Source organism: Erpetoichthys calabaricus, chromosome 6, assembly GCF_900747795.2.
Source record: "Erpetoichthys calabaricus chromosome 6, fErpCal1.3, whole genome shotgun sequence".
In the NCBI taxonomy this organism is placed as follows: domain Eukaryota; kingdom Metazoa; phylum Chordata; class Cladistia; order Polypteriformes; family Polypteridae; genus Erpetoichthys; species Erpetoichthys calabaricus.
In genome coordinates, this window is record NC_041399.2 from 69,971,573 (window position 1) to 69,998,003 (window position 26,431).

At 36.5% G+C, this 26,431-nt stretch overlaps 2 protein-coding genes across 2 annotated transcripts in view; both read left to right on the forward strand.

Moving 5' to 3' along the window:
• Nucleotides 1–26,431, forward strand: part of gata6 (GATA binding protein 6) — a 584,947-nt gene that overhangs the window by 492,133 nt on the left and 66,383 nt on the right. The gene's annotated exons all lie outside the window — the stretch shown is intronic.
• Nucleotides 1–26,431, forward strand: part of rbbp8 (retinoblastoma binding protein 8) — a 104,681-nt gene that overhangs the window by 66,354 nt on the left and 11,896 nt on the right. Inside the window, exons 8-13 of the mRNA XM_028803668.2 lie at nt 3,364–3,462; nt 5,264–5,355; nt 14,174–14,307; nt 15,036–15,684; nt 23,216–23,345; nt 25,536–25,630. Of these exons, the coding sequence (XP_028659501.1) occupies nt 3,364–3,462; nt 5,264–5,355; nt 14,174–14,307; nt 15,036–15,684; nt 23,216–23,345; nt 25,536–25,630 (1,199 nt within the window). The remainder of the gene's footprint in view (nt 1–3,363; nt 3,463–5,263; nt 5,356–14,173; nt 14,308–15,035; nt 15,685–23,215; nt 23,346–25,535; nt 25,631–26,431) is intronic.

Sequence of the window (26,431 nt, forward strand, 5' to 3'; positions counted from 1 at the left end):
ACCTTTTTTCATTGTTATGGGTGGAAAGTAAATAATCACAAAGAACTTTTCCCTTTCGGGTATAGAGAATGGCTGTGATATGAGGTGTGAAAGCATCTCTGAAGAATTCTTGTGGGATTTCAGACACTGTAAATGCCTATAATTGTCTGGTTAAAAATTGTCTACTGCTGTGATACAAAGCCAAAGTGGGTCTCAGAACAGCTTACTGATAAAGAATCTCAAAATGAACTCAGAAGAGCAAACCTTAATGTTTACCATCAATGGTGATAAAGCAACTGGCCACTCTGGACTGGTTTAAAGAAAAATGAAGCTGGCATCTTGTGCTGAAGAATTATTGCATCATATTTCGTGCTTCATGCTGGACTTCGTGCCAGCAAAGCAGCGGGTCCAGATGGAGTATCGCCACGACTGCTGAAGGTTTGTGCATCGGAGCTGGGGGGTCCTCTACAGCGCATCTTCAACCTGAGCCTGGAACAGGGGAGAGTCCCGAGGTTTTGGAAAACATCTTGCATCACCCCAGTCCCAAATGTATCACGTCCTAGTGAGCTGAATGACTTCCGGCCTGTTGCTCTGACATCACATGTGATGAAGACCATGGAGAGGCTGCTGCTTCACCACCACCTGAGGCCACAGGTTCAACACACCCTCGACCCTGTGCAGTTTGCATATCAGGAGAAGATGGGAGCGGAGGATGCCATCATCTATATGCTACATCGATCCCTCTCTCACTTGGACAGAGGCAGTGGTGCTGTAAGAATTATGTTTCTAGACTTCTCTAGCACCTTCAACCCAATCCAACCTCTGCTCCTTAGGGACAAGCTGACAGAGATGGGAGTAGATTCATACCTGGTGGCATGGATCATGGACTATCTTAAAGGCAGACCTCAGTATGTGCGTCTTGGGAACTGCACGTCTGACATTGTGGTCAGCAACACAGGAGCACCACAAGGGACTGTACTTTCTCCGATCCTGTTCAGCCTATATACATCGGACTTACAATACAACTCGGAGTCCTGCGACATGCAAAACTTCGCTGATGACACTGCTATCGTGGGCTGCATCAGGAGTGGGCAGGAGGAGGAGTATAGGGACCTAATCAATTACTTTGTTAAATGGTGCGACTCAAACCACCTACACCTGAACACCAGCAAAACCAAGGAGCTGGTGGTGGATTTTAGGAGGCCCAGACCCCTCATGGACCCCGTGATCATCAGAGGTGACTGTGTGCAGATGGTGCAGACCTATAAATACCTGGGAGTGCAGCTGGATGACAAATTAGACTGGACTGCCAATACTGATGCTCTGTGTAAGAAAGGACAGAGCCAGTTATACTTCCTTAGAAGGCTGGTGTTCTTCAACATCTGCAATAAGATGCTGCAGATGTTCTATCAGACGGTTGTGGCGAGGGCCCTCTTCTATGCGGTGGTGTGCTGGGGAGGCAGCATTAAGAAGAAAGACGCCTCACGCCTGGACAAACTGGTGAGGAAGGCAGGCTCTATTGTTGGCATGGAGCTGGACAGTTTGACATCTGTGGCAGAGCGACGGGCGCTCAGCAGGCTCCTATCAATTATGGAAAATCCACTGCATCCACTAAACAGTGTCATCTCCAAACAGAAGAGCAGCTTCAGCGACAGACTGCTGTCACTGTCCTGCTCCACTGACAGAGAAGATCGTTTCTCCCCCAAACTGTGCGACTCTTCAATTCCACCCGGGGGTGGGGGGGGGGGGGGTGGGGGGTTGGTAAACGTTAACATTATATAAAGTTATTGTCTGTTTTTACCTGCATTATTATCAATCTTTAATTTAATATTGTTTTTTGTATCAGTATGCTGCTGCTGCAGTATGTGAATTTCCCCTTGGGATTAATAAAGTATCTAGCTATCTAGCTAGCTGGCCAGCCTTATATTTTAAGTATCTACACACAAGAGTCTCCAGGAAAACACAGATTTGCCATTTGCTTTATATTGTCTTGGGTATCTTTTTCACCCAGAATGTTAAATTGTATACTGTATGTTGGTTAGAGCAATACGGGAGACAGGAGGTGAAACTAAAGACTATTAGAGACAGAGTTCAAGAATCAAGTCTGAGATGGCATGTATACTTGCATGAACAATGAAGGAAAGATGTTAAGTAAAAAAGGCAGCACAGCAGAATGAGGGAAGATGAAACTAAGGAAGAGATGGACCTGCACTTGACAACAAACAGAGAAAGGAGTGTTGAGAACCAATAACACATCCAAACCACAAACAGGAAAGGAGAGGAAGAAGGAGATGTTATGTTGTATTATGTAGTGAGTTAAAACACTTGTTGCTGGTGACCTGAGACAATCAGCTTGTCTTTGTTGTACTTTTTGCCTTAATCTGTTTGTTGCTCTTTGTTGTCAGTTTGATCAAAGAAACGTCCACTTGTTTGGATAATTCTTTGATAATTAATTGAATTTGAATTACACCGTTCTCAAAGCTCATGATCATAGACTAATAGACAAAAAAAATTAAAAACCTTTGTCCAAAGACACAGCACCTGCTTTTCAAATACCCTTTTGCCAGTTTTGTACAACCATTGCTGTGATCTCAGCCATTATATTCAAGAGAATAAGCTAAGTGACTTTCAGATTACCCTGTTTCTGTTGACATATGGCCTGCCAAAACCTGTTTTAGTCGAATTTAATTTATTTTAAATGTAATCTTCCATGGCCTTTCTAAACTCTTTCCAAACCTGGCTCTTTGTTTAAGCCACTGGCACAGTGGCCACTATATTTGTTTGCCACTAATTGTTCTTTGTAGCTTTTTCCACTGTTGAGATCTTGAACTGAGTTGAGAACCAAGATCTTCCTGAGCAGCATTTTCAATTTATTGTATTTACTAACCATTAGAATATTCCTGATCTATTTAGCCAACCAACTGACCATGTGGTGTGAACACCTGACAGCTCAGCACCTCTGGTCGTCTTAATACAGCGAACATACAGCCTCATATTCATTTGCTCTGAGATATATATATATATATTTTAATAACCCGTTTGTGTCAAGCACAGAAACCAAATAAAAATGCATCACTCTGATTCTGACAACATGTGTTAGTTATGCCCTACTATGTATTTCTGTCATTTCAATGTAAGCTTTGAATTCTCTAAGTCAGACTTCAGAATTAGTAGGTGGTACTTTTTTGAGGATTACATCTCAATTTACTTCTATAATATGATGCAGCTTTATTAGCTTTTCAATTTGTATTTATTTTATTTCTTTCCTCCACTATGAATATAATTATATAACTGTATAATTTTCCTCTGAAATACTCTTGGATCAATTTAGGTATTTCTGGTTTATTTTGTAGTAATTTTGTGTGTTTTGTATGTATATTTTAGAGATCAGAAATTTTGCAATGTGTCCATTACTGCAGCATGGTGATAGTGAAGATGTCTTGGCACCAGAAACATGTCCACTGGATTCTTCTGCTAAAACAAGTAATGATTGCAAGCATTTATTTCTTTGTCTCAGTTACAGTGCATCCGGAAAATATTCACAGCGCATCACTTTTTCAACATTTTGTTATGTTACAGCCTTATTCCAAAATGGATTAAATTCATTTTTTTCCTCAGAATTCTACACACAACACCCCATAAGGACAATGCAAAAAAAGTTTACTTGAGATTTTTGCAAATTTATTAAAAATAAAAAAAATTGAGAAAGCACATGTACATAAGTATTCACAGCCTTGAGATGTTTCTGCAGCTTAATTGGAGTCCACCTGTGGTAAATTCAGTTGACTGGACATGATTTGGAAAGGCACACACCTGTCTATATAAGGTCCCACAGTTGACAGTTCATGTCAGAGCACAAACCAAGCATGAAGTCAAAGGAATTGTCTGTAGACCTCCGAGACAGGATTGTCTCGAGGCACAAATCTGAGGAAGGTTACAGAAAAATTTCTGCTGCTTTGAAGGTCCCAATGAGCACAGTGGCCTCCATCATCCGTAAGTGGAAGAAGTTCGAAACCACCAGGACTCTTCCTAGAGCTGGCCGGCAATCTAAACTGAGCGATCGGGGGAGAAGGGCCTTAGTCAGGGAGGTGACCAAGAACCTGATGGTCACTCTGTCAGAGCTCCAGAGGTCCTCTGTGGAGAGAGGAGAACCTCCAGAAGGACAACCATCTCAGCAGCAATCCACCAATCAGGCCTGTATGGTAGAGTGGCCAGACGGAAGCCACTCCTTAGTAAAAGGCACATGGCAGCCCGCCTGGAGTTTGCCAAAAGGCACCTGAAGGACTCTCAGACCATGAGAAAGAAAATTCTCTGGTCTGATGAGACAAAGATTGAACTCTTTGGTGTGAATGCCAGGCGTCACGTTTGGATGAAACCAGACACCGCTCATCACCAGGCCAATACCATCCCTACAGTGAAGCATGGTGGTGGCAGCAGCATGCTGTGGGATGTTTTTCAGCGGCAGGGACTGGGAGACTAGTCAGGATAAAGGGAAAGATGACTGCAGCAATTTACAGAGACATCCTGGATGAAAACCTGCTCCAGAGCGCTCTTGACCTCAGACTGGGGCGATGGTTCATCTTTCAGCAGAACAACGACCCTAAGCACACAGCCAAGATATCAAAGGAGTGGCTTCAGGGCAACTCTGTGAATGTTTTTGAGTGGCCCAGCCAGAGCCCAGACTTGAATCCGATTGAACATCTCTGGAGAGATCTTAAAATGGCTGTGCACCGACACTTCCCATCCAACCTGATGGAGCTTGAGAGGTGCTGCAAAGAGGAATGGGCGAAACTGGCCAAGGATAGGTGTGCCAAGCTTGTGGCATCATATTCAAAAAGACTTGAGGTTGTAATTGCTGCCCCATCGACAAAGTATTGAGCAAAGGCTGTGAATACTTATGTACATGTGATTTCTCAGTTTTTTTTTTATTTTTAATAAATTTGCAAAAACCTCAAGTAAACTTTTTTTCACGTCATTATGGGGTGTTGTGTGTAGAATTCTGAGGAAAAAAATGAATTTAATCCATTTTGGAATAAGGCTGTAACATAACAAAATGTGGAAAAAGAGATGCGCTGTGAATACTTTCCGGATGCACTGTATCACTCCCATTGCAACTACTCTGAATTAAACAAAATCTCAATTTTCAGTTCATTAAAAACAATTTCATTTTGGCAGTTCAGATAACCTTTCTAATTAATTGCATGTCAAAAATGCTCAACTGTTTTTCATTTTTAGAACTAGTAAGTTATTTATTGAATACATTCACATTTATTTTGCCTTGCAGCTAGCCATTTAAGAGGATTTACTCATTCAGAAAATCCTGAGGTAACTACTGATGTTGCTGAAACTGTTGGACTTTGCAGTTTTGATGGAACTGTAAGTATTTTTTTTGCTCCATAAGAAATCTAGAACAGGTGACATATTTATATACAGGTATACTACTAATGCTTTCATATTAGCGTTCAGGGAATGTAGCTAGGTTCCTGTCATGTTTTAAGCTTGAAATATATTGCCACAGGTGATTTCTTCTATATATGAAATACATGCTTTCTTTGTAACACTTCAGTAAGACTGTAGTGACATCACAGTAGTATTGCACATTGCACCAGAAGTAATAAAAAAGTACCATGCTAACAGACTTTTAAAACATTATTATACCAGCATAATACAAAATTCGGCAATCTTAGTGCATTAAAATATGTGACTGAAATTGCCTTACACCAGTGTTTCTCAACTTCACAATCCACTTTTTCCTATAGAAGTGTTCCACCCTGGAATTATAGTCACCCCTGGAGAATTGAGTACAAACATCAGAGAGTATGGTCTGTCTTGGTATATCGTTAGAGAGGGATCTGTGACCTGCCATGCCCCAACAGGACTCACAACCAAAATAAATAATAGCAGATTGTTGAGAAACACTGCTTTACACTGCCATTATGAAAATGTATGTGTTGTGCCTTTAACAAACACATTGACACCACAGAGTAGGCATCCTGATTCTCTACAAACAGTGCTGCATGTGTGAGTAGCAGAAAAACAAATAACACTAGCTGAGCTTTGTTCATACTCATCAACTCCTTTTACAAAAAAAGAAATGGAAAAGGTTGATAACACCAGTCATTCCGATCTTATTGATAAGCAGCTGTCTAAATGAGATATGGCAATTCTTTGATTATACTGTAATGAAAAAAACTGAACCTGGAGATATTACTGTGCCTACTTGCAAACAGTGTTACAAGGCTTGTTTTGTCAAAGGAGGCAACTTATTGAATCTTTCCAAGCATTTATCCCTTGCTAATCTTGATGACTTACAAGAGTTCAGAACTCGAGAGGTTTGTAATAATTACAGTAAAAAAAAAAAAAAGTTAAGAGTAATGTATTTCGATGGGTTAACAAATGTATCAATTTCACACAGCGCACTTTCACAAAGAAAGCTTTCCCTAAGCTTATGTGAAGCACAGGCACAAGCACTTATTATATATAGTTCAAGCCTAATCATTGAAATTCTTTAAATTGTAATACAAAAATACCATATTAAATAGCAGCAGTCTCCAAAATAGTCTATGCACTGCACACACTGTTTAAATTAATGTGCGTCTCACTAATGGTGTTTATTACATCCCAAGGACCTTTTGAAAGGTGTGTTTTTTTTTTTTCCAGATTTAAAAAATGTAAGTGGATGTTTGGTTTTATCCACTAGATGGCAGCTAAGACCATGAAATAAACCAAGGCTCTCGTTTTTCAAATATTCATTTTACTGCAGTGTTTCCCAAACTCAGTCCTGGGGACCCCCTGTGGCTACAGGTTTTTGTTCCAACCAGCTTCTGTTTTTAATTGAACTCCTGGGCTAATTAAGTGAACTGATATTTCCCAAGTTCTCTGTTTAGGGAACAATATAGAAATTAGAAAACTAAGTTTGCTAAAAAAAAAATATATATATATATTACAATGTACCAAGCAGTGTTATAGGAATAATGTATTTTTCTCTTTTTAACAGTATTTTCATCTTGATTTTCATTCTACTTTTCCATGTCTTCTAATTGTTTAATTAATCCATTATTTACTAATTAGTGGGTCTGACTCTAAAGTAGTTGCAGCCTTTGATTATTCAGTGTTGTTTGCCTGGGTGTCTGATCTGCTCATTTTAAATTGTCACTAGCCGACGCCCGCCGTAGCATATGATGGTGTAAGAATAGGAACGAAAAACGGTGAGAAATGAATTCAGAAATCAAGAAGAAATAAATACTTCTTGAAAAACGCAGTTGTGAATAGGTGTTTTGGTGGAGACGGCAGATAATGAGTCGAAAGGTCTAACCCTAGAAAAAGCCACGTACAACTGACCATGGCTGAAGACTGGTTGTTGTAGATTAACGCAAATCTTTGCAAACGTTTGTCCTTGGGACTTGTTGATAGTCACGGAGAAGGCGAGTCTGAGTGGGAATTGTTTGCGTTTAAATTTAAAAGGGAGATTGGTGTCAGAAGGAAGGAGAGAGATTCTGGAATTAAGATTGTTTCAGAATTTTGGATAAAGTTTGCACTCAATGATATTTGTATGTATTCGGGTAACGATGAGTCTTGTTCCGTTGCAAAGACCTTTTGATGCCATATTTCGGAGGAGCATAACTACAGCTCCTACCTTCAGATGAAGGATATGGGGAGGCATGCCAGTTGGTGTGAGGGTGTGTAAAAACTCTTGTGGGTACGTTAGTTGATCATTAGGATCATCACTGACTACTGTATCTACACTCTTGAAGGTCACTTTTTCACCATGTACAAGATCAAGAACTTTGTTGTTAATATGTAGAGAATTGTTGTTTGTGATGCTCAGTATTGCTGTTGCAGCAAGTTCTTGGGGAATCACAGTCGAGAAATTAATATCACCGTAAAGTTGAGCAAGTGGGTCTTGTTGTAGTGGTAAACATTGAGAAGGTAGTTCTGCCGTGTCACCAGTTTTACCTTCCCCAACTTGAAGAAGCCATTGAACAAATTGAGTTTCACTTTTGAGAGCTCTCGTATTTTTTGTTTTAGGACTTTCATTTTGCTCCACAGCCTGTGTTTGTTGATGGAAGAGGCAACGGTGAGGGCTCGAGAATCGTGGAAGATAACAGGCAGTATTTGGCGGAAATCTCCACCGAGAAGAATGGTTTTATTACCGAAAGGTGCATTTTCCCCTTCATCAACCGTTTGTGACAAGAAATAACCCACTGATAAGAACAGGCAGTTGCTGGATCCCGGAATAGAGATGACGTTGTACAAAAACCCATCGACAGAGAAGATACTGTCGTTCATTTTATAACAAAGGCTTAGGAAACAACCGTCGCAGTATTACAAAAATACGAAGGAGCGAAACCAATGCCAATGGTCGATAGAGTACCTTTCTGTAGCAGGCTATGGAAAAGACTCCCAGGTGCACACATGGCTGAAGTGAAAGGTCACACGGTCAGGCTAGATATAGGGTGGTGATGTGACACCAATGGGGTCATGAGAGAGGAGCGGGGAATGCGGTAGTCCGAAGGAGGAATGGAAATCAAGAAAAGCGGCATGGGGGTGTATGGGAGGCCTCAGGCAGCATGGAGAAGGGTTTGGAAGAGCAGGAATAGGAATCGAGAAATGCCGTGTTGGCTGCGTGTGGGCGGGACCGTTTTGAAGAGGAGCCACAGGCAGCGTGGAGAAGGGTTTTTAAGAGGACGAATAGCAATCGAGAAATGCCGTGTGGGCGGGACCGCTTTTGAACAGGAAGCAGGACAAACCAGAAGAGAAATATATATAAGAGATTATTAAGATACAACGAAGGGGGAAAAACTGCACAGAGAAAGGGCGAAATATAATGAAATACACAAAAGAGAATTAAGCATTTAAATCTATAGCAAAAGCAGAAATATTTCTAAATGTCTTATAAGTGTAAAAATCATACTGCTATGCTTTTCTGAATGTCAAATAAAAGAAAAAAAATACCAGCTAATTAAATGAGATCAGTGCTATCAGGTGTTGTCACTGATTAGGAATCCGGTTGGAAGAAAAACCTGCAGCCACAGGGGTTCCCCAGGACCGAGTTTGGGAAACACTGACTTACAGCATCTCATCAAACACCAGCTGTCACTCTTGCATACCAAGCAGATTAGGTGAATGTATGTGTGTGTATATATCCTCTTTAATAAAACCCCTGTGTGCGTCCAGTGTCCGTGTGTGTGTGTCTTCTGGTGAAGTGCGCATGCGCGGGGCATGGTGCGATGCTTCAAAGGCCGCCTGACGCGTCACACAAGACAGAGAGGGCAGGACATATAAAATATCGCGCGGCAGATCCAATCAGATTTCGGTAAATGAGGTAAGACCTAAAACATAAAACACGTAAAATCCAATCGGGTACTGAGACACGGAGACCAGCTTCCCCATTGTTGTGCAAGTGTTCACTCTGAGGATGTCAGATTTGCGATTAAGAAGCTTGACCCAGTAAAGTGTCAGTCGTTGAAGGGGTTTTCCTAAATATACAAATTTTCATGATATTACAATATGATGACTTTTAAAACTAGATTTATTTTCGCGCACATTACATCAGTTACTGGGGAGAATCTGCTGATTGCCCACCGTTGTGACAAAAAATTAAACGCATATTACGGACAGCAAAGCCAGTATTACTGTCAGAGAAAATTACAGGCATTTTACGGGAAAAATTTAATGAGGTAAAAGGTCCCTTGCCATTTAATATAGACTGTTCCTACTAATCTTTATGGACTACTGTTCTAGCGCCCGTTATTGTAACAGGCTTAATGTCTAGTATATATATATAAGTAACATTCTGACCTCTTAACAGCTAGTAGGTGATATTGCCAGAAACATATTTAAACTACTACACCTCTTAACAGCTAGTAGGTGATATTGCCAGAAACATATTTAAACTACTACACAGAAAGCTTTGATGTCAAACAATACACAGTGTATTAAAATGTTCACTTTCAGAGCAGGAACACATCATGGAAAAATATTTATTGTTCAAGAGTACAACTGCAGAATGCAACTCTGCAAATAGGTGTGCAGTACAACATCAGCAAAAGTGTAACAAAGGTCTAAATTATAGCTATCTTCTACAGACATGTTTGGTCAGTATTGGCATTGGTATATGTTCATACCAAGGACAGTACAAGCTTTAAGAAATGGCAGAGTAAGCAACTCTGAACACCTAACTACTGGTGTTAGAACTACATGTCAAAAGTTAGATGCTCTTAGTAGACTTACAGTCATTTATGAAAATGGACTCTTTCCAACAAAATGGAACAGTACAGCGTATGAGCTGTTTAAGGATATTTTTAACGTCTGGGCCAGTTAAGAGGCACATTGTCGAAGTACAGCAACTTTGCTTCCATTTTTAATTTAAAACTAGTCCTTATCTTCTTTTATACACAGTAAATTTCAGAGTTAAAGGAGAATTGCTGCATGCTGACAAAGCTACGCTTTTTTAACCCTTAATACATTTGTATAGCTCTTAATTTTTGGAGTATAAATATGCAGAATGATTTTTTTTTCTTTTCACAAACTGACCAGATTTATAAAATTTATATACTCAAGTGTTTTTTTTTTTTGTGCATGTGCAAGTTTTGTAAAACCTTCTGTACAAAGCTGAGATTTATAAAAGTAAACTTGACTGGAGAACTTTTGTATATTTACTGGAACTCTGACCCACCTGTACGCAGCAATTTGGAGAAGTGGGAAATGATAACATTCTTGATAAAGTAGAGAAATGCAGCTTAAGCAGCTAAGTGATGACACACACACACAATGATTTCTATCACTGAGCTGTTGTTATTATGTGCTTTGTTGTGACAAATATTACACTTCAAAAGTGATAAATGTGAGGTATAGATTTTTTTGTTGCTTTTGAAGAAGGCCAATGCTGTTTTTCACTGAAGAATGTTTTTGGTTTTCATCCATATATATCTGCTTCCTGTTGTCACTTCTTAGAGATTCAAGTCAAGTCAAGTTGGGGAGCATGCACTGGTACAGTGCGTTGCCGCACCCACTACACAACAAAACAACTCGGGATCCCGGTTTGCAACCCTCACGGTCCAGTCCCACCCTCCAGAAATAACCCTCTGTCTGCCGCAGCCAGGTGTTACGTGGGTGACCCCTTGGCTTGGTCCAGCCACTCGGGTCCCCAACAATGAGGATCTTACGAGCCAGATCACCCTCTGGAAAACGCGCCACATGGCAGTAGTGTCGTAACTGACGCTCCCTCACAATGCAGGTAATGTGCCTCATTTGGGAATCCATGAGCAACCCGCTCATTTCAACACAAAGTCAAACAAACGGTACCCAAGGATTTTCCGGAGAGACACCACACTAAAGGAGTTCAATCCCAAAGATTGAAACCAAAGAAATCACTTGTTTTTAGTAATTGCATTAAACAAAAACACAGGTATGATTCACTCCCTGCCTGCAGAAAGTTAATAAATATCATGTCTTATAGCCTATTCATAGCCTAATAGTTTGACACAACATGGTTCGTTTGGCACTGCTTGAAGGGTATGCAAATGTTCAAATTCAAGGATAATGAGCTTTTAGGGACCTACATGATTTTTTTTCCCAATGTTGATGACTAGCTTATGAGACAATTTAGGCTTCCAGGAGCCATCCTCTTTGAACTAAGTGCTGAATTGGACCCAGTATTAAAAAGGCAGGCTGCCCAAAATTTCTAATAACAGATATCTATTAGAGGGAGATGGCCAAAAGGTCAGGAATATCTCTGCCAAGATTAAGCTTCAGCTCCATCATGCCCACTTAAAGCCATAAATCGACTGACAAGGAGCTGCATTTAGTTTCTGTATAGTATGGCTGTACAGTCCAACATAAAAGGCAGTCTGCAGCAGTATCTGATTTCCTAATGTAATCCAGTCAATTTAATGCCCTCGTATTGCAATAACGGCACCTAGTGAGAATGAAGTCACATTTGTTAACCATAAACAGTGACATTTCATTAACACACAAGTCATCTCTGATGCCAAAATGAGAGCGGTGCCCTGGGTCAACGCATGTAGTGTTGGCAGAAAACTTGTTGATGGTGCTGTATGTGATGGCTGAATGCATGAGGTAGGAGCCTGCTCTAACAGCCAATCAAAGGTCTACAGCATTATGTATGAAGTTGATTAGCCATGGTCCATATTTGGTTGTTTCAGGGTGACAACCAGGCAGTGTTATTCACATGCGCACATTTACTAGATGATTATGATCTCTATAGGGTAAAATGCATACAAATGTGTGTATGCCAGATTTTGTTTTTTTATTTATTTATTTATTTATTGCTTACACATTTTCCTGTCTTTTTTTGTTGTTGTTTTTGTCATACGTATACATCCACGCTCGAATCCATGAAAAGTTTTAAAAGTGAAATTCTGGTCTTATTTAATTGTTAAGCTTCTTTTCCAATTCTTCCCTCAAGTTTAACATTTTTAGTTATGTTTAGCTAGTTTATAGTGGTTATAATTACCACTTAGGAAGGCAGAGTTCTTTAAAAAAAAATGTAGTTAGGCTTGGGCAATACATTTTTTTTAAGAAAAAACAATATTACGATGTATAACACTTTTTTTAGCTTTTCCACTACTACTTCTGAACATCAAAAAAATTAACAAAATCTCTAGCACTCTTTCAAGCATGTGTATGTCATCTCTGGCCATATTACCTGGTGGTGATGAGCATGAGGAAAAAATGGAGTGAGGATCTGAATAGGTAGAGTTTAGAGCAAATTGTTCAGTTTTGCCTAAGATGACAGTTCAAGCAGTACAGCATCTAAAGACAAAACACATTATGTTTTGATATGAAGAGAGCATCTAAGCATGTGTGGTACAGAATGGTGGTGAATGTGCACTTCTGCCTCCCCACCAAAACAGGTCCATGCTAAGCAAAATTTCGTTAAGTACCCAGTGTTCTGTTGCATACTGCAGGAGCGGACACACAGTAGGTGAAAGAAGACAACAGGTGCAGTACTTTAACGTTTTGCAAATCACACTTCCCCTGCTTAAAAATACCTGTACTTTATTTATGGTCAGATAACGGCATTAACCAGTAGTTAACACAAAAAGTGAGACGTCCATGTAGTTTACACCTTCATCCATCCATTTCACTCACTCTCTGACCTGTGGTGAATAAAAGTATACCTTATTTCTTTTTTTTTCTTTCTGTAAATTATTTGTGTATAAGTTATGGTGTAAACTGCATTACGGACCTTTTTATTTTTAGTTTGAGCTTGTATTTTCTGTTCAGTAAGTGAATTGAACTTACTAATTACTTACAATATTTTAATATAGGACTTATTGTGCTGGTGAATGTCATAAAGTTAACACCTGAACTCATCATACAGACTGTTACACACAAGAAAAACATGTATATGCAAGTAGATAATTTGGATCCATTACAAATGTACATCATAACTGTATATGTGTAATATACAGTACATCTGTACATGTATTATGATCTGTGACTAGCGTGGTAATGAATCAAAAGCTTGGTTTTTCCTTATATAAACTAGCAATGGATAGAGAGAGAGAGCACAACAGCAACGTCTGCTGACTGACAGACAGACATAATTGCTAGCAAGATATTTAAGGTGTTGAAAGCAGTAGATACAATGGAAACTCAAATATAATTAGAAGAAATATCAAACAAAAATGTTCAAAAACATGTTATTTGAGCTATTTCTTTAAGGCACAGCTATTCATGAAATTGTAACATTTTGAAAAAAAAAGTAAACAAAGCTATTTCCTTTGCTAGTGTCTCATATTGTTATTGTGACAAAATATGCTCGGTTTTGCACTGTATATAGAAATGTGCATATACATGACTAAATGGTGCTGATCTTCAATCTTTTAAGGGGTCTTGAAAACATATATAGAAATGTCAAACATCACATTTTAGTACAAAAGAATCACAATATCAATTTAAGTCCATATAGCCCCGCCGTAGATGTAGTAACTGCTGCTGTTATCTAAACTGAGTGATGTATTATTATTATTATTTTTTTTTTTTTTTTTTAATTTTGATCACTCGTTTATTTGAATGCTGAAGTCTTTTTCACAGACATCACTCTCACAACATATATATTGTGGCTGGTCGGGGTTGTCACAGGCCTGTAAATATATCCCTCATTTAATCTTATTCTAATCATTGTTGTATATATCTTCCAATGTTATTTTCTTTTCTTTATTAGGAATCTCGGCGTGTGGTAAACCTATGTGGAAATGATGACTTAACTTTGATTCAGAAGTGTTGTGTTAAACAAGAATGTGACTCCAAAAGACCACTCTCCACTGATTCAGTGCTGTTAAAGGAAATAGGTCATAGGTATGTTTTCTCTTTACACTCAGAATTGCCTTCAGTTGAGCATTAAAGGTGTCACTGTAATCTTTGTCTTTTGGTATGATGTTTGTGTTTCCTTTGAATTCAGTATACTGACATTACTGTATGATGGAGTGAGTATGTATGCCTTCATTATACAAATATTTAGCACCTCTCATGTTTCATTAACTTATTGCACACACACCGAATCATTGTTTACTTAAGCCTTTTAGTCCATTTTTTTAAAGTATAATATTGTTAATACAATTTAATCTAACCTTTGCTCTTAGTAAAATAGTTTTTTTTTTCTTCTTCTCTTGAAAAATGCATTGACATATGAAATTTTTTAAGTTTAGTTGGCCATTTCTTCAACTGTAAATTCTATTTAGTATGGGGATTAAAACATTGCATAGTTATAGTGTAAACATTTAATGATGTTAGAAGGAAGGAGAGGATAGAGTCTACTAAAAATAAGTTTTTGTCATTCTTCAGTATTGAATGATGTAACAACATGTTAGCTTTTATGAAGCTAATATAAATTACCATTCTTCCCATGCTTTGTTTATTTTTCACATTAATAAAATGTATTTTTCTAACTGATTAAGGTCATTCTTGCCATAATTAATACATATCCTAACTTTTTTAATGTAACTCAAGCTATTTGTATCTACCTTACCAGAACTTAAACATTAAAATGTCTTAAAATGATCATTTGCTTTTGCCCTATATAACAGGTTGACTAGCACAAAGAACAAAGACCTACTCACTCAAGAAAGGATCTCTCCTGTGTTTGGTGGGCCAGCCAGGGCTAGTAAATATTTGCCTATTTTAGTTGAAACTGAGTCTACATCTGTTCTTGGGCAACATGCTCAGAATGTACCAGGTTATGGTCGTCTGAGGACAAAAACAGAAGATGCTGTTTCTCTTGCACCTTTAAATGTGGAAAGCAATAGTGGTCAAGGAACAAAATATAATGGGAAAAAAAAGAAAAGTGAAGATGACAATCTACTTAGCAGAAACTGTAAAGATTTGGTAAACGGTGAAGAAGATGCATTTGACAAGCCATTGGATTTGTCAGACCATCTTGCTGGTGAAAGACCACAAGAAAATAGAGAAAACCGTGAGTGGCTAAAGCAAGCTACTTTGCTTGATGTACTGAAAGCCTCAGTGAAGATGGTTTCCTCTGCACAAAAACATTGTGGTGTCAATGATTTTTCAAGTAAAAACTCCACAGAGAATAGTCACTTAGAAGAAGCAGCAAGGAGATCACATGAACATGATGGTCAAGATGTAAATGTCAAGGAAAAAGTGAATCTGCCCAACTTCAAAAAGCCGATGGCTCCAATTAAGTTAGATACAGAAGGGAACCATGTTGACATCAAGGTAGGATGTTTGGATGTTTGTGTGTCTATGTACTGGATAATTTTTAATAAAATTAATTTCCATTACCATTAGTGATTGTAGGTTACTACAAAATTCATTGCCCACCCACGTGATTCTATGACAATTATAATTTTCTTTTTTATCAGAAATAAAACTTTTGCTTTATAATGTGTTTTTCACTTTTGACATCAAATTTGAAGGTAGCATTGACTACTTATATCCCAGATGTACATTGTGCAAATATTATATTACTGTAATACTGAAATATATGGTACAAAGAACATTATGTGAAGTGAGATTAATTTAAGATACCTCCTGGGTGTCTAAGTAAAATTGCAAAGCATTACCTTGGGCTGTGAGATTATATTTGCAATAATATTTAAACTGTTAATATTTAATATATTTATAATATTTAACGCTTTGGTATAAAAATGCACTAAATGTTTTTTGGCATTATTGTGTCTAAATTACATACTGTACCTAAAAATAAATGGCTGCTATTCTGCTATGTAATGAAGAAGCTGCAAATGGCTGAAGAGTAGTGAGTACAACACTCCAAATTTTTTAAAAGAAAGCATTTATATTATAAAAAAGCTTAAACAACATCAGCTAAATTAAATAAAAAATGTCTGTGGTTTAGGGATTTCTCTCTAGAAAACTGGATTTTACAGTACATAATCATAATCATCATGACTTATGATGCACAACCCTGGAATCCATTTTCTTCTGTGCTCCAGTCTGTGAGCTATCATTATACAAAGTTTAGATGTTATATCCCATAGTACTGCAAAGTTATACTGTTGGGCACAAGCTGTTTCCCTTTTTGGAAACAACCTCTTGCACATAAACAATCTCTCAAAACAAGTATTGCAATTGTAGTTTTAATTTTTTGTTTGTTTTTTTATGTACGCACAAACACATGCACTTCTCACTCTCAAGCAACAAGTATTTGTAACAAAGTACTTATAAATACATAATTATCCAAACTTTTACTTTCAATATTATTTTTCTTGCCAGTTCTTGAAACAATTTCTCTTTACCAGTAGACACAGAAAAGCCTTATTTTGAAGCAAGCATGATTAGAAATAAGATAAAAAAAAATATTGCAGCAAATATTGCCTTTCTGTGGGAGGGGTTGTTGGCGTGATAGAGAATTACACTGTGAACAAGACACTAGCTAAAACTGATTTTTTTCCCTCAAAATGTGCTTGTGACACAGCAATGCAAGCAACATAATATAGTGGCATTTGATTGAATGGAAAACATGAAACTGAGCAGTGGTGTGGCATGGCATGACTCAGTGACATTCGATCATCCTGTGAAAATTTGTATGGCCAGTGGCATTAGATCAGGGGTGGGGGGTATTCCTCACATGAAACGCTAAGCGGATATGTACAAAATTTGAAACCGGAAGAGTACTGATCAGAAACCTAACACTGAGAGAACTTGCAGTAGACACTGTCCAGATATGGTAATTGAACCCATGATGCTTGATATGTAAAGGTGCACATTATAACGTTTCAAAGTTATACTGTAAGTAGTACTTAAAAAACCAAAAAAAAACAAGCATAGCATCAAGTCATTCAGTAAACATACCGTTCTCAGTACAGTTAAAACTGGAAATCAAGATCTTCATATTCTGTATCACTAGCATTCTGTAACTCATCTGTATTTTTTTTTTTTTTTTTTTTTTTTTGAAGGAGACATTCACCTAGTACAGACTTCAGGCCATATGAAGATCTCTCCATGTAGTCTTGCAGACTCATTTTTGCGTAAAGATGCATAAAGGTTAGCTGTCACATACATACACACAGCTGTAACATACAGTGCAAGTGACACGTCATTGACAACTATACATTACTGAAAACATCTCAGACTCAGCTATCCAATGGTGATGAGTCTTTCATTGTATGTGGTGTGACATATGTGGGATCTTTGATAAAAGCAAATTCAGTCAGCTGTGATGTGCTACTCACTTCATCATATATGTGTGCAAATTGTATATTTTACTAACAAAAGAGAGCAGAGAACGTGGAAACTAGTGATCTGTTTCAAACAAGATGCCCTTGAGTATGTAAAATATCTTTATTGCTTATGATTAAGTTATGGGTTTATGTGCAGCATACACAAACAACTTTGAAATATGGCACTGGCCCATCAGCGGGACACCTCGTGCATAAATGGTTAATTCAATTTTTATTTGTTACGGTGGTTTCTTAGGTGTGATATTGTATTACTGTGCTCATCAGAAAGTCAAAGTAATTTTAGTCTCACAAATAGTTCAATACTTTCTCAAGTGCTTTAGAACTATGCATTTAGCCACTTGCACTGGCACAAAATGTGATTGCTCTGCATTTTCACTACTGTACTCATCCTAACATTAAGAGTTAACATAGAAGAAATGTGAAAACACCTGAAATTAAGGTTGGCAGCAGTTTTTTTTTTTTTTTTTTTGTAACTAGAATCTCTAGTAACAGAAAAATTGCTTCTGTAAAATTTCACAAACAGTGCTTCATTTTTAAACTCATTTATTGTATAAATATGTAAGTAATACACTTATTCTTTAACACTGTTTAGTTTCACACAGATCTCAAGGGTGTGATCTTGTGTAATTATGGAAATTATCTTTGGCATCTTTTAAGACAGAACTTGTGTTTACTACTTATTTACATTTACCACAAAACATGGTTTCATTGCTATCCTCTTTTGTCATGAAATGCTTTAAAGCAAGCCAGTAATACACAAATTACTGTAGTATCAAAATGCAATCACCAGAAATCATTACACCAGCACCTGTTGTAAACGAAGCACAATATCAGATTTACTGAAAAATGAAAAATTATATATACTTATTTCAAAGCAAACCATCAAAAGAATGTTATATAAGTTCACACCTGTAGTTATACTCAACTGCCCATGGCACTTCAGTGTATACATACAGAAACAGGTATCATAGTAGCTCAGGTTAATTGTAGCCTACATATGTAATGCATGACTCAAATAGAAGGACAGTGGTACTGAGATGCAATGATATAACATGATACTTTTCTACAGGACTTTATCATTATCTTGTTAAATAGTAATTTTAAGCAACATCTTACCCTTAAGTGTTGCTCACTGCAAAATAAAGATAATAAATCTCAAGTGTATTGAAATGCTTAGAAGAACAATAATAAAGTTGGCCTAATAAACCCAACAAAATAATGCTTTGCCTGAAGAAAGATGGATGGATGAGAATATATATTTTTTAAATTCATATTTAAGATAGATAATTTAGGCTCTTTACAGAAGTTCTTTGAATATGTACATAAATAGATAAATATACACACTCTATAGTCTTTATACACACCAGAATGACTGAAAAAGAAGAAACTTTAAAATAGAAAGAAAACTAAACATTGAATCTTCTGTTTATTTTTGAATTTTAATATCAAATAAGCCATGCAAACTGGTCTTTAATGTAATGTCCAAAGGCAGTTTTTTTTTTGTGGAAGATTAGATCACAAAATTCAGTAAGTATTCACCTAGACATACTAAAGCAAAGCATGACTTCATGAGATTTCAGCTGTTGCATTAGTTTAAGATAAAACATATAGACAAGAATTTTGGGGCTCCTTAAATATTAAAATTAGGAGACAAAATCTGAGACATACAGTCAGTCTCTCATGTAACTAGTTGATAGTTTTTGTGGTTGTACAGATTGACATGTGCCTGCTATGTGTTGTAGCCTGGGTAGGAGAGATCATATAGCTTTAAAGACAGTGGAGAATTCAAAGATTATGGTCCTGACCATATTGCAAGCTTTGCCCAGATGATAATAGGATCTGTGGAACATTTAGATAAGAGCGTCATCTGTGGGTTTTTTTTGTTTGTTTGTTTTTTTATAACAGAAGAGTGTTTCTTAAAAATAATAATTTTAACAATTAATCAGAAGTTCTAACTTCTTTAATAGGCCTTTAGTTTTGAATATCGCATCTATCCTGGCAGACCAAAGCACACACACTAGGCCAGTTAATACTTACTATTTAATATAATACACACATTTTTGGGATAAAAGATAAAACCTGAATTAGTATCAGTATCAGAATTTATTGTAACTCTCATCTGCGTACTTTTAATGTGATTCAATAAACCATGCCCTTTTGAGTAAACTTAAAGTTAAAAACGAAAACTGGTTTCCATGAGAATGCAATTGAAACCAGCCCCTCATACTGGATAGAATTTTTCTCTAATACCAGAGAATCTTGTTTTAGAAGTCAGAATGGGAGACAGTGCTTGGAGCTTCATCCATTCACTTTTGCTTTCACTGCAGATTCTGAAGCTTCATCTGCTTTCAGTATGTCACCTAAACTGGATAACTGTATTTTTATACTTTCTACATCAGCACTCTTCAGCATACTCATAATAAAGAAAGGTCATTCTCATTATCAGCACATTACCCATCACACCACTACAGCATATGCTGTATTTTACCCAATTCCAAACATTTGTGTGAAGAGAGTACATGTTTTGAAAGTGAAAAGGTTTACTTAATCATCTCTTTCACTACTTCTAAACATATAGTGTACAAACCTCTTTTCAGTCAGCCAGGACGGATTCAGCTAATGGAAGAAAACATTTATTCAGTGAAACAACTTTTTCACTGATTTTTTTTTTCTATCTTGCTAGTGTGACATCTAGATAAGATAATCTGATGGATATTAACTCAAAACATAAGTCTTTTACTCAACACATTGGAGGTACTACTACTCTGTGAACTTGATCTCATACACATAAAGGCCACAGGTATCTTTAGTAGTTTCCCATCTCCTTATCAGTGTCCCTGACTACGAAAGTCTCACAAGTGTTGCCAAAAGAGATGAAAGCACAGCAAATGAGTGGAGAAAATAGCCAGGATAAAGTCTGTACAGGCCAGCATTTCTATCTGTTTTTCTTGGCCAATATTCACTCATTGGATAACAGGTTAAGATGCCCCACACAGCCAGAAATGCGAGCGAGTCTGTTGCGTTTTATTCTCATGGAACCTTAACTTTATAAAAAAATATCCAACTGAGCTGGATTGATTGTTTGTCTTCCAGGTGGACATAAATGTTTCACACGAGAAGATCAGAGGAAGTGGCATGTGCCTGTACACTAATAAAGGCTCATGTAAAAGCATTATGACAATTTCTAGATGTTGTTTGTCAGTGGGTACATTTTTAGCAATTAAATTGTGTCCCACTTTCCCCAGAGAGTTTAGGGTTATAATTTTCACTGTGTATGTCATGCAGAGTGCTAATATCAGAGCTAATATAACATTGACCTGTATACTATTATTATACCCAGATGATCTTTTTATTGCCGTTGGTGATTTTGACCAGGCTAATCCTGAAACAGTTTTCTTAAATTCTATCAGCATTTTCAATCAGAGGGAAAAATGCACCATACCTTGTTTATGTAAATATTAAAGATGAATGCTAAATTGTACACAAACCCCATCTGGATCAGTCTGACTACATCTCTTTGCTGTTGTACACTATGTACACTCCAGTCTTTAAAAAAAAATGTAAAACTGTAACCAATTAAATTAAAATGTGTCCAGCAGGTGTTTTCTCAGCTTAGCTCATACTGCTTAGTTCACATTGACTGAGACATGTTTAAAGCTGCTGCACTGTATGATGACTGTTTGAACTTGGAGGAATACATGTCATCTGTCACTGACTGTATCTGTAAGTGTGCCAATGATATTGTGGTCACTGTCGCTATTCAACCCAATTAGATTCCTTGATTGAACTTTGGGATTCTTTTGCTGTTGAAAGCTTGGATTGCTTTATTTAAATTTGATGACTTGGTGACTTGTAGCAGCCTGGGCCAATTTGATCAACAGCATTAGGAAAGCAAAATTAGATTATGCCTTTAGGATTCAAGAGGATTTTGTGGACAAGGACACAAAGATACCACAGTTGAGGGCCTCTGCACCATTAATGATGCATAGCCAATGGGTGAATACTAAACAATATAAGGAGTGATCTCCCTCTGCTGTATCATAGCCACTTACAGTATGTCACTCACTTTATGTAGTTTAATGTTTATCTTTGTGTTGTGTGTATATGGCACTTTATTTGTCCAGTTTCCTCCCTCAACCCCCTTTATTTTTGTAATGTATTTTGCCTTGGCCTTGAAAGAACTGCATTTCAGTCTTTCTTGTACTATTGTACAAGTGCGGAATCATAACAAAAGTAAAAGTGAAAGAAGGCTCAAAATTGTATACACAGTAGTTTTAATGTATAGCATCCTTAAAAAAAATTGTCATACCTGTTTTTTAGTTGTAGTGGAAAGAAAGGGAAGAATAATTTCAAAGTCTGTTGACTAAGGTAGAAATAGAGCCCCTGTAGTGCTCCTTAGCACATCATAGTGGAAGGTGCCAGTGACTAAAAGATGTCCCAAAATGACATGTCATAGAGAGAATATTAGTCGTTATGGTAACTACATTTGCCATTGTCCTCTTTTCTGTCACTGTCTATATGTCCTTCCTGCTCAGTTTATTCCTGCGTCTTGCATTTCCTGTTACTTCCTCAGAAAACATCATTATAGAACATAGCCAGCACATTAACAGGTATGAAGTAGGACATAGCCAGCAGTTTGTTGCACATGCCAAAAGTTCTGAGCCACCTCAAAAAGAAGAGACTGCTCTGGTTCATTTGTATAGTACATACGAGCTATCCACCTAATTTATTCTAATATTCAGATACTCATTCAACTGTTGAGTCTGCACCATTTCTATCTCCTCCCTTCTTATGCTGACTAATCTCAGGCCAGTGGCACACTGGAAGTCCATCACTGACTCTGTTGTTTTGGTAATATTCAGCTACTGGTAGTTGTGTGTGCACTATATGACAAAGTCGTCGACTGCATTTTGTATACTCCACATGTCCAATGTAGATGTATCTTAAAATGGAAGAATCATCTAATCATCTGTAAATTGCATAAACTTGAGTTGTACTTAAAAATAATCATGTAGGTTGAGGAGCAATATTTTAATGTGAGAACTATAGAAATTACACAGGAAAACAGTAGTCTAGCTGCTACATGATTGAGGTACATGTAGGAATAAAGAGAAATAAAGTGGAGCACTAACTATGTGCTGGTTGTGCTAGCATTTTTAAAAGTAAGTTTATTAACTCAGCAAGCAGTCTAGTTACATGGTATAATACACCTTGCATCATATATACTTTTATTTAGCTGTTTCATGGTAAGAACATAAGTACTTGGGTATTAAAATGTGCATGGAAAACAAAACAGAAGAAACCTGTAATTACTAAAAATATATTAAAGCATATATAATGAAATCCAGAACTTATTAAAAGTGACTAAACTGAATTATTTATACTTTTCAGTTAAATTCAGCTTGTGTATACAGTATGCTATCTTAATTTTATTTTAAAATATATGAACTAGTTATGCCTGCAAACTAGCAATTCTTTTAAATTAGCTGAAATCACCCAGTGTACACCACATGCAAATGTTGTTTAATGTATTGTTGTTGTTCTAGCAAACATCAGATGCGCAAGAACCAAAGAAGAAAAAAGTCAGAACATCCAAAGGGGATTCTGAAGCTGCTTCAGTGTTGCAGCTTAACCCTTGTCTATCGGCAAGGATGATTCTGCAGCAGAAACAAGATGGTGAGGGATAACAATATGCAGTAAAATAACCTGATTACCAGTGTTTTTGGAATTTGGGAATAGATTAACAATTAATTCAATCTTATTTTCCTGAAAATAATAATTTGATACTGTACTTTGTTTTAGGGGTCACTAAATTAAATATTACAGTAGGTTAAGGTAGCTTTCTAACACTGTCACATTCATGAAAGGGTTGGTTTATTTTATTGTTTATTATTACAAGGTTCTTTTAATGTGGTTTTTGAAGAAATCAAAACTTTAAAAGTATGAAGTGTTGTGAAAATAAGAGCTTTTTACATACATTAACACTGAATTGTAAAAATGTGCAGGTTTTGCAGCATAAGCTTGAATGAATACAGTATATAGTATTCTAATAATTTCAAGAAAATGATAGCCTTCACAAATAGAACAAAAATAATTACAGTTATTAGTTTCTACATCTATTACTCTGCTCACATAACTGTTATCTAACTGTATTCATAATTGCCCATCCTAACAAGGATTAAAGCACTAGAAGTTTTAGGGGGAAAATATTTTTAAAGATAACCTATGGTAATAATAATAAAAATGTTAATCTGAAGTTGATAGGCCTGATTCATTCCTTTAATTTTGAACCTGCATGTAGAGGCATGTTAAATACCAGAATTGTATTCCTCGTGTTTTGTGTTGTCTTGTTTTATTTAAGCAAACATAAGAATTTTACACTTGCATTATTGATTAAGATTTGGTGGATCAAAAGTATTTTGTATTTTTGTCAATAAATTAGGTTGTAAAATCTAATTTTCCCTCAATTTTATACAATAAACCACTTTTAAGAAATCATCATACATATTGCAGTACAATGAAAGAAGAAAAATGTTTATAAGTTATAAGTAAACATTTGTGTCTTGTTTCTAGAGTTCTGTATTAAACTAAATTGCTTTTCCTAAATAAGCAACAAGAACCTCCTGACATATACCAAGCCCTCAGTTTGTGTCATTTTTAAGCTAATTTAATATTCATTTTATTTAGAATATAGCTTCATTTAAATCATGCTTATTCAGTGATGATAAGTTTGTGAGGATTAATTCTATTTTCCAAAACTGAGCTTATAAACTGTATGATTTATGAGATGTACTGTAAAAGAAAATAAAAAATATTATAAGAGTATTATATAAAGTTATATTTTTGGAACCTAATAGTACCTTCTTTGTCCAGTTATCTTATTTTTTCTCCTTGTGCTTGTATGGATTTTCTACAATATTTTCCACCCCAAGGTATACTTTTCACTTAGTTGGCTGCCCTAAAATGTACAAAGTGAGTTAATATGTTTGCTACCTAGCACATTTGAAATATGCTTAAGGTTTCCAAGACACTGAACTAGTTAAGTGGATTAAATATGTTGTTGTACACTGAACAAAATAACCTGTTCCTGTGAAAACATGTTCTGATCTATACATCTTACAGTAGCCTGCTTATTCAAATATAGAATCATGAGGAGCTTTACCATTTTGCAGTAGAGATGGACACAAGGTGGTAATCAAGACTGACCGATTGTTACTCCATGGAAAAACACGCCTATTAACATAATTTTCAAACAATCATAAGAGATGCCAGTTAGCCTAATATGAAAATTGTTGCAATGTTAGGCGACTTCATTTTTGTATGTTCATTAAAATCTTGATATTTGCAACTTACTTCATACTTAATGTATGAAAATAAGTTTTTTAAACCTTTACTGATTAAGCAATCACCTACTACATCATCTGAAATTCAAGATGGATACTGTGAGAATGACTGTACCTTTATAATTATGTCTTAAACTTAACTTTTACAAATGACATATTCACAACAAATAACAATAGATCCTTAACTTATACCTAAAGTGAAATTTTGTACTTGTCCACTTTGATTTAGCTAAGGTTTGAAATCATTATCATATATTCCTATTTTGTTTTTTGTTATTATTTCTCTCAGGATAATGAGTAATGATAAAAACAGAAGTACCTGTAACTAAACTGCGTATTTATAGAAAGTGACTTTGATTTTTTTTTTTTGTGTGTGTTTTTGGTTTTAAGAAAAAATGTTATTTTTTTATCAATTTTGTCTTATCTTTTTTAACATTGAACATACAAAGGGCTGCAACATATTCCAATTATGAAATTCATTCTCTGAACTGAATTATGGTTTACTTTTATGCTTTGTTTTAAGATGGTGATTGCAACCCAGAAGACATGTCTTGGAGTATAGATCCAGGTGCAGATCTTTCCCAGTATAAAAAGGACAGTTCTGTTATTGAGCTAAAGGTTTGTTTTATTAAACATGATATACTTTTTATTAATCTTTTGCATGTATGTTCATAGACTTTAAATTTGGCAGTGTTAAATAAAACTGTATTACAGGTATATGACATTACTAGCTGCATGTGGTCTTCGGGACAAAAAACAACCCAAAGACTCCCTAGCAGTTTTACTATATTACTGAACTTGCAGAGATGACAGCTTGTCCAAGAAGGACATGTTTTCCAGTGCAGCTGTGGCATTAACTGAGCAGGACAGGCTGGAACCTGTCTCAATCAAATGTATGGTAGCTCGTTGTGTGAACATACAACGTGCATGTACCACAAAGCTTAATTTGTCTGCTTGGGTTCAGACTCAAGACTCATACTCTCTCTCCATAGATTGTTTGGTCAATAGAAGTAAGGTGCATGCAAGTGCCCAAAAAATTTAAAAGTGCATGCATGCGCCATCTCACCAAGTGCAAGTCACACTTTCATAAGCTTCTACATCTTCCGTAGAATTCACACCAACTCCCGTGGCTGTGGTTGAGCATGAGCAGCGTGGACTGCTCCATATACACACATACACATAAAAAACACTTTATTTTCTTTTAAAGTTATTTGTTTCATTTGTAATTTTTGCAAAGTTGGATATGTAGTGTACAGATAGAACTTTCTGAAAAGGTATAAATTACCAAGCCTAATCGTTTTTTCCAACAAGGGTAAGTACAAAATAAGGTAACATATTGGATTTTCTTCTCTGAGACCTTTCTGATTTTTTTCCCCCGATTGTTTAAAATGCAAATTATTTTATGTATGGTGTAGAGTT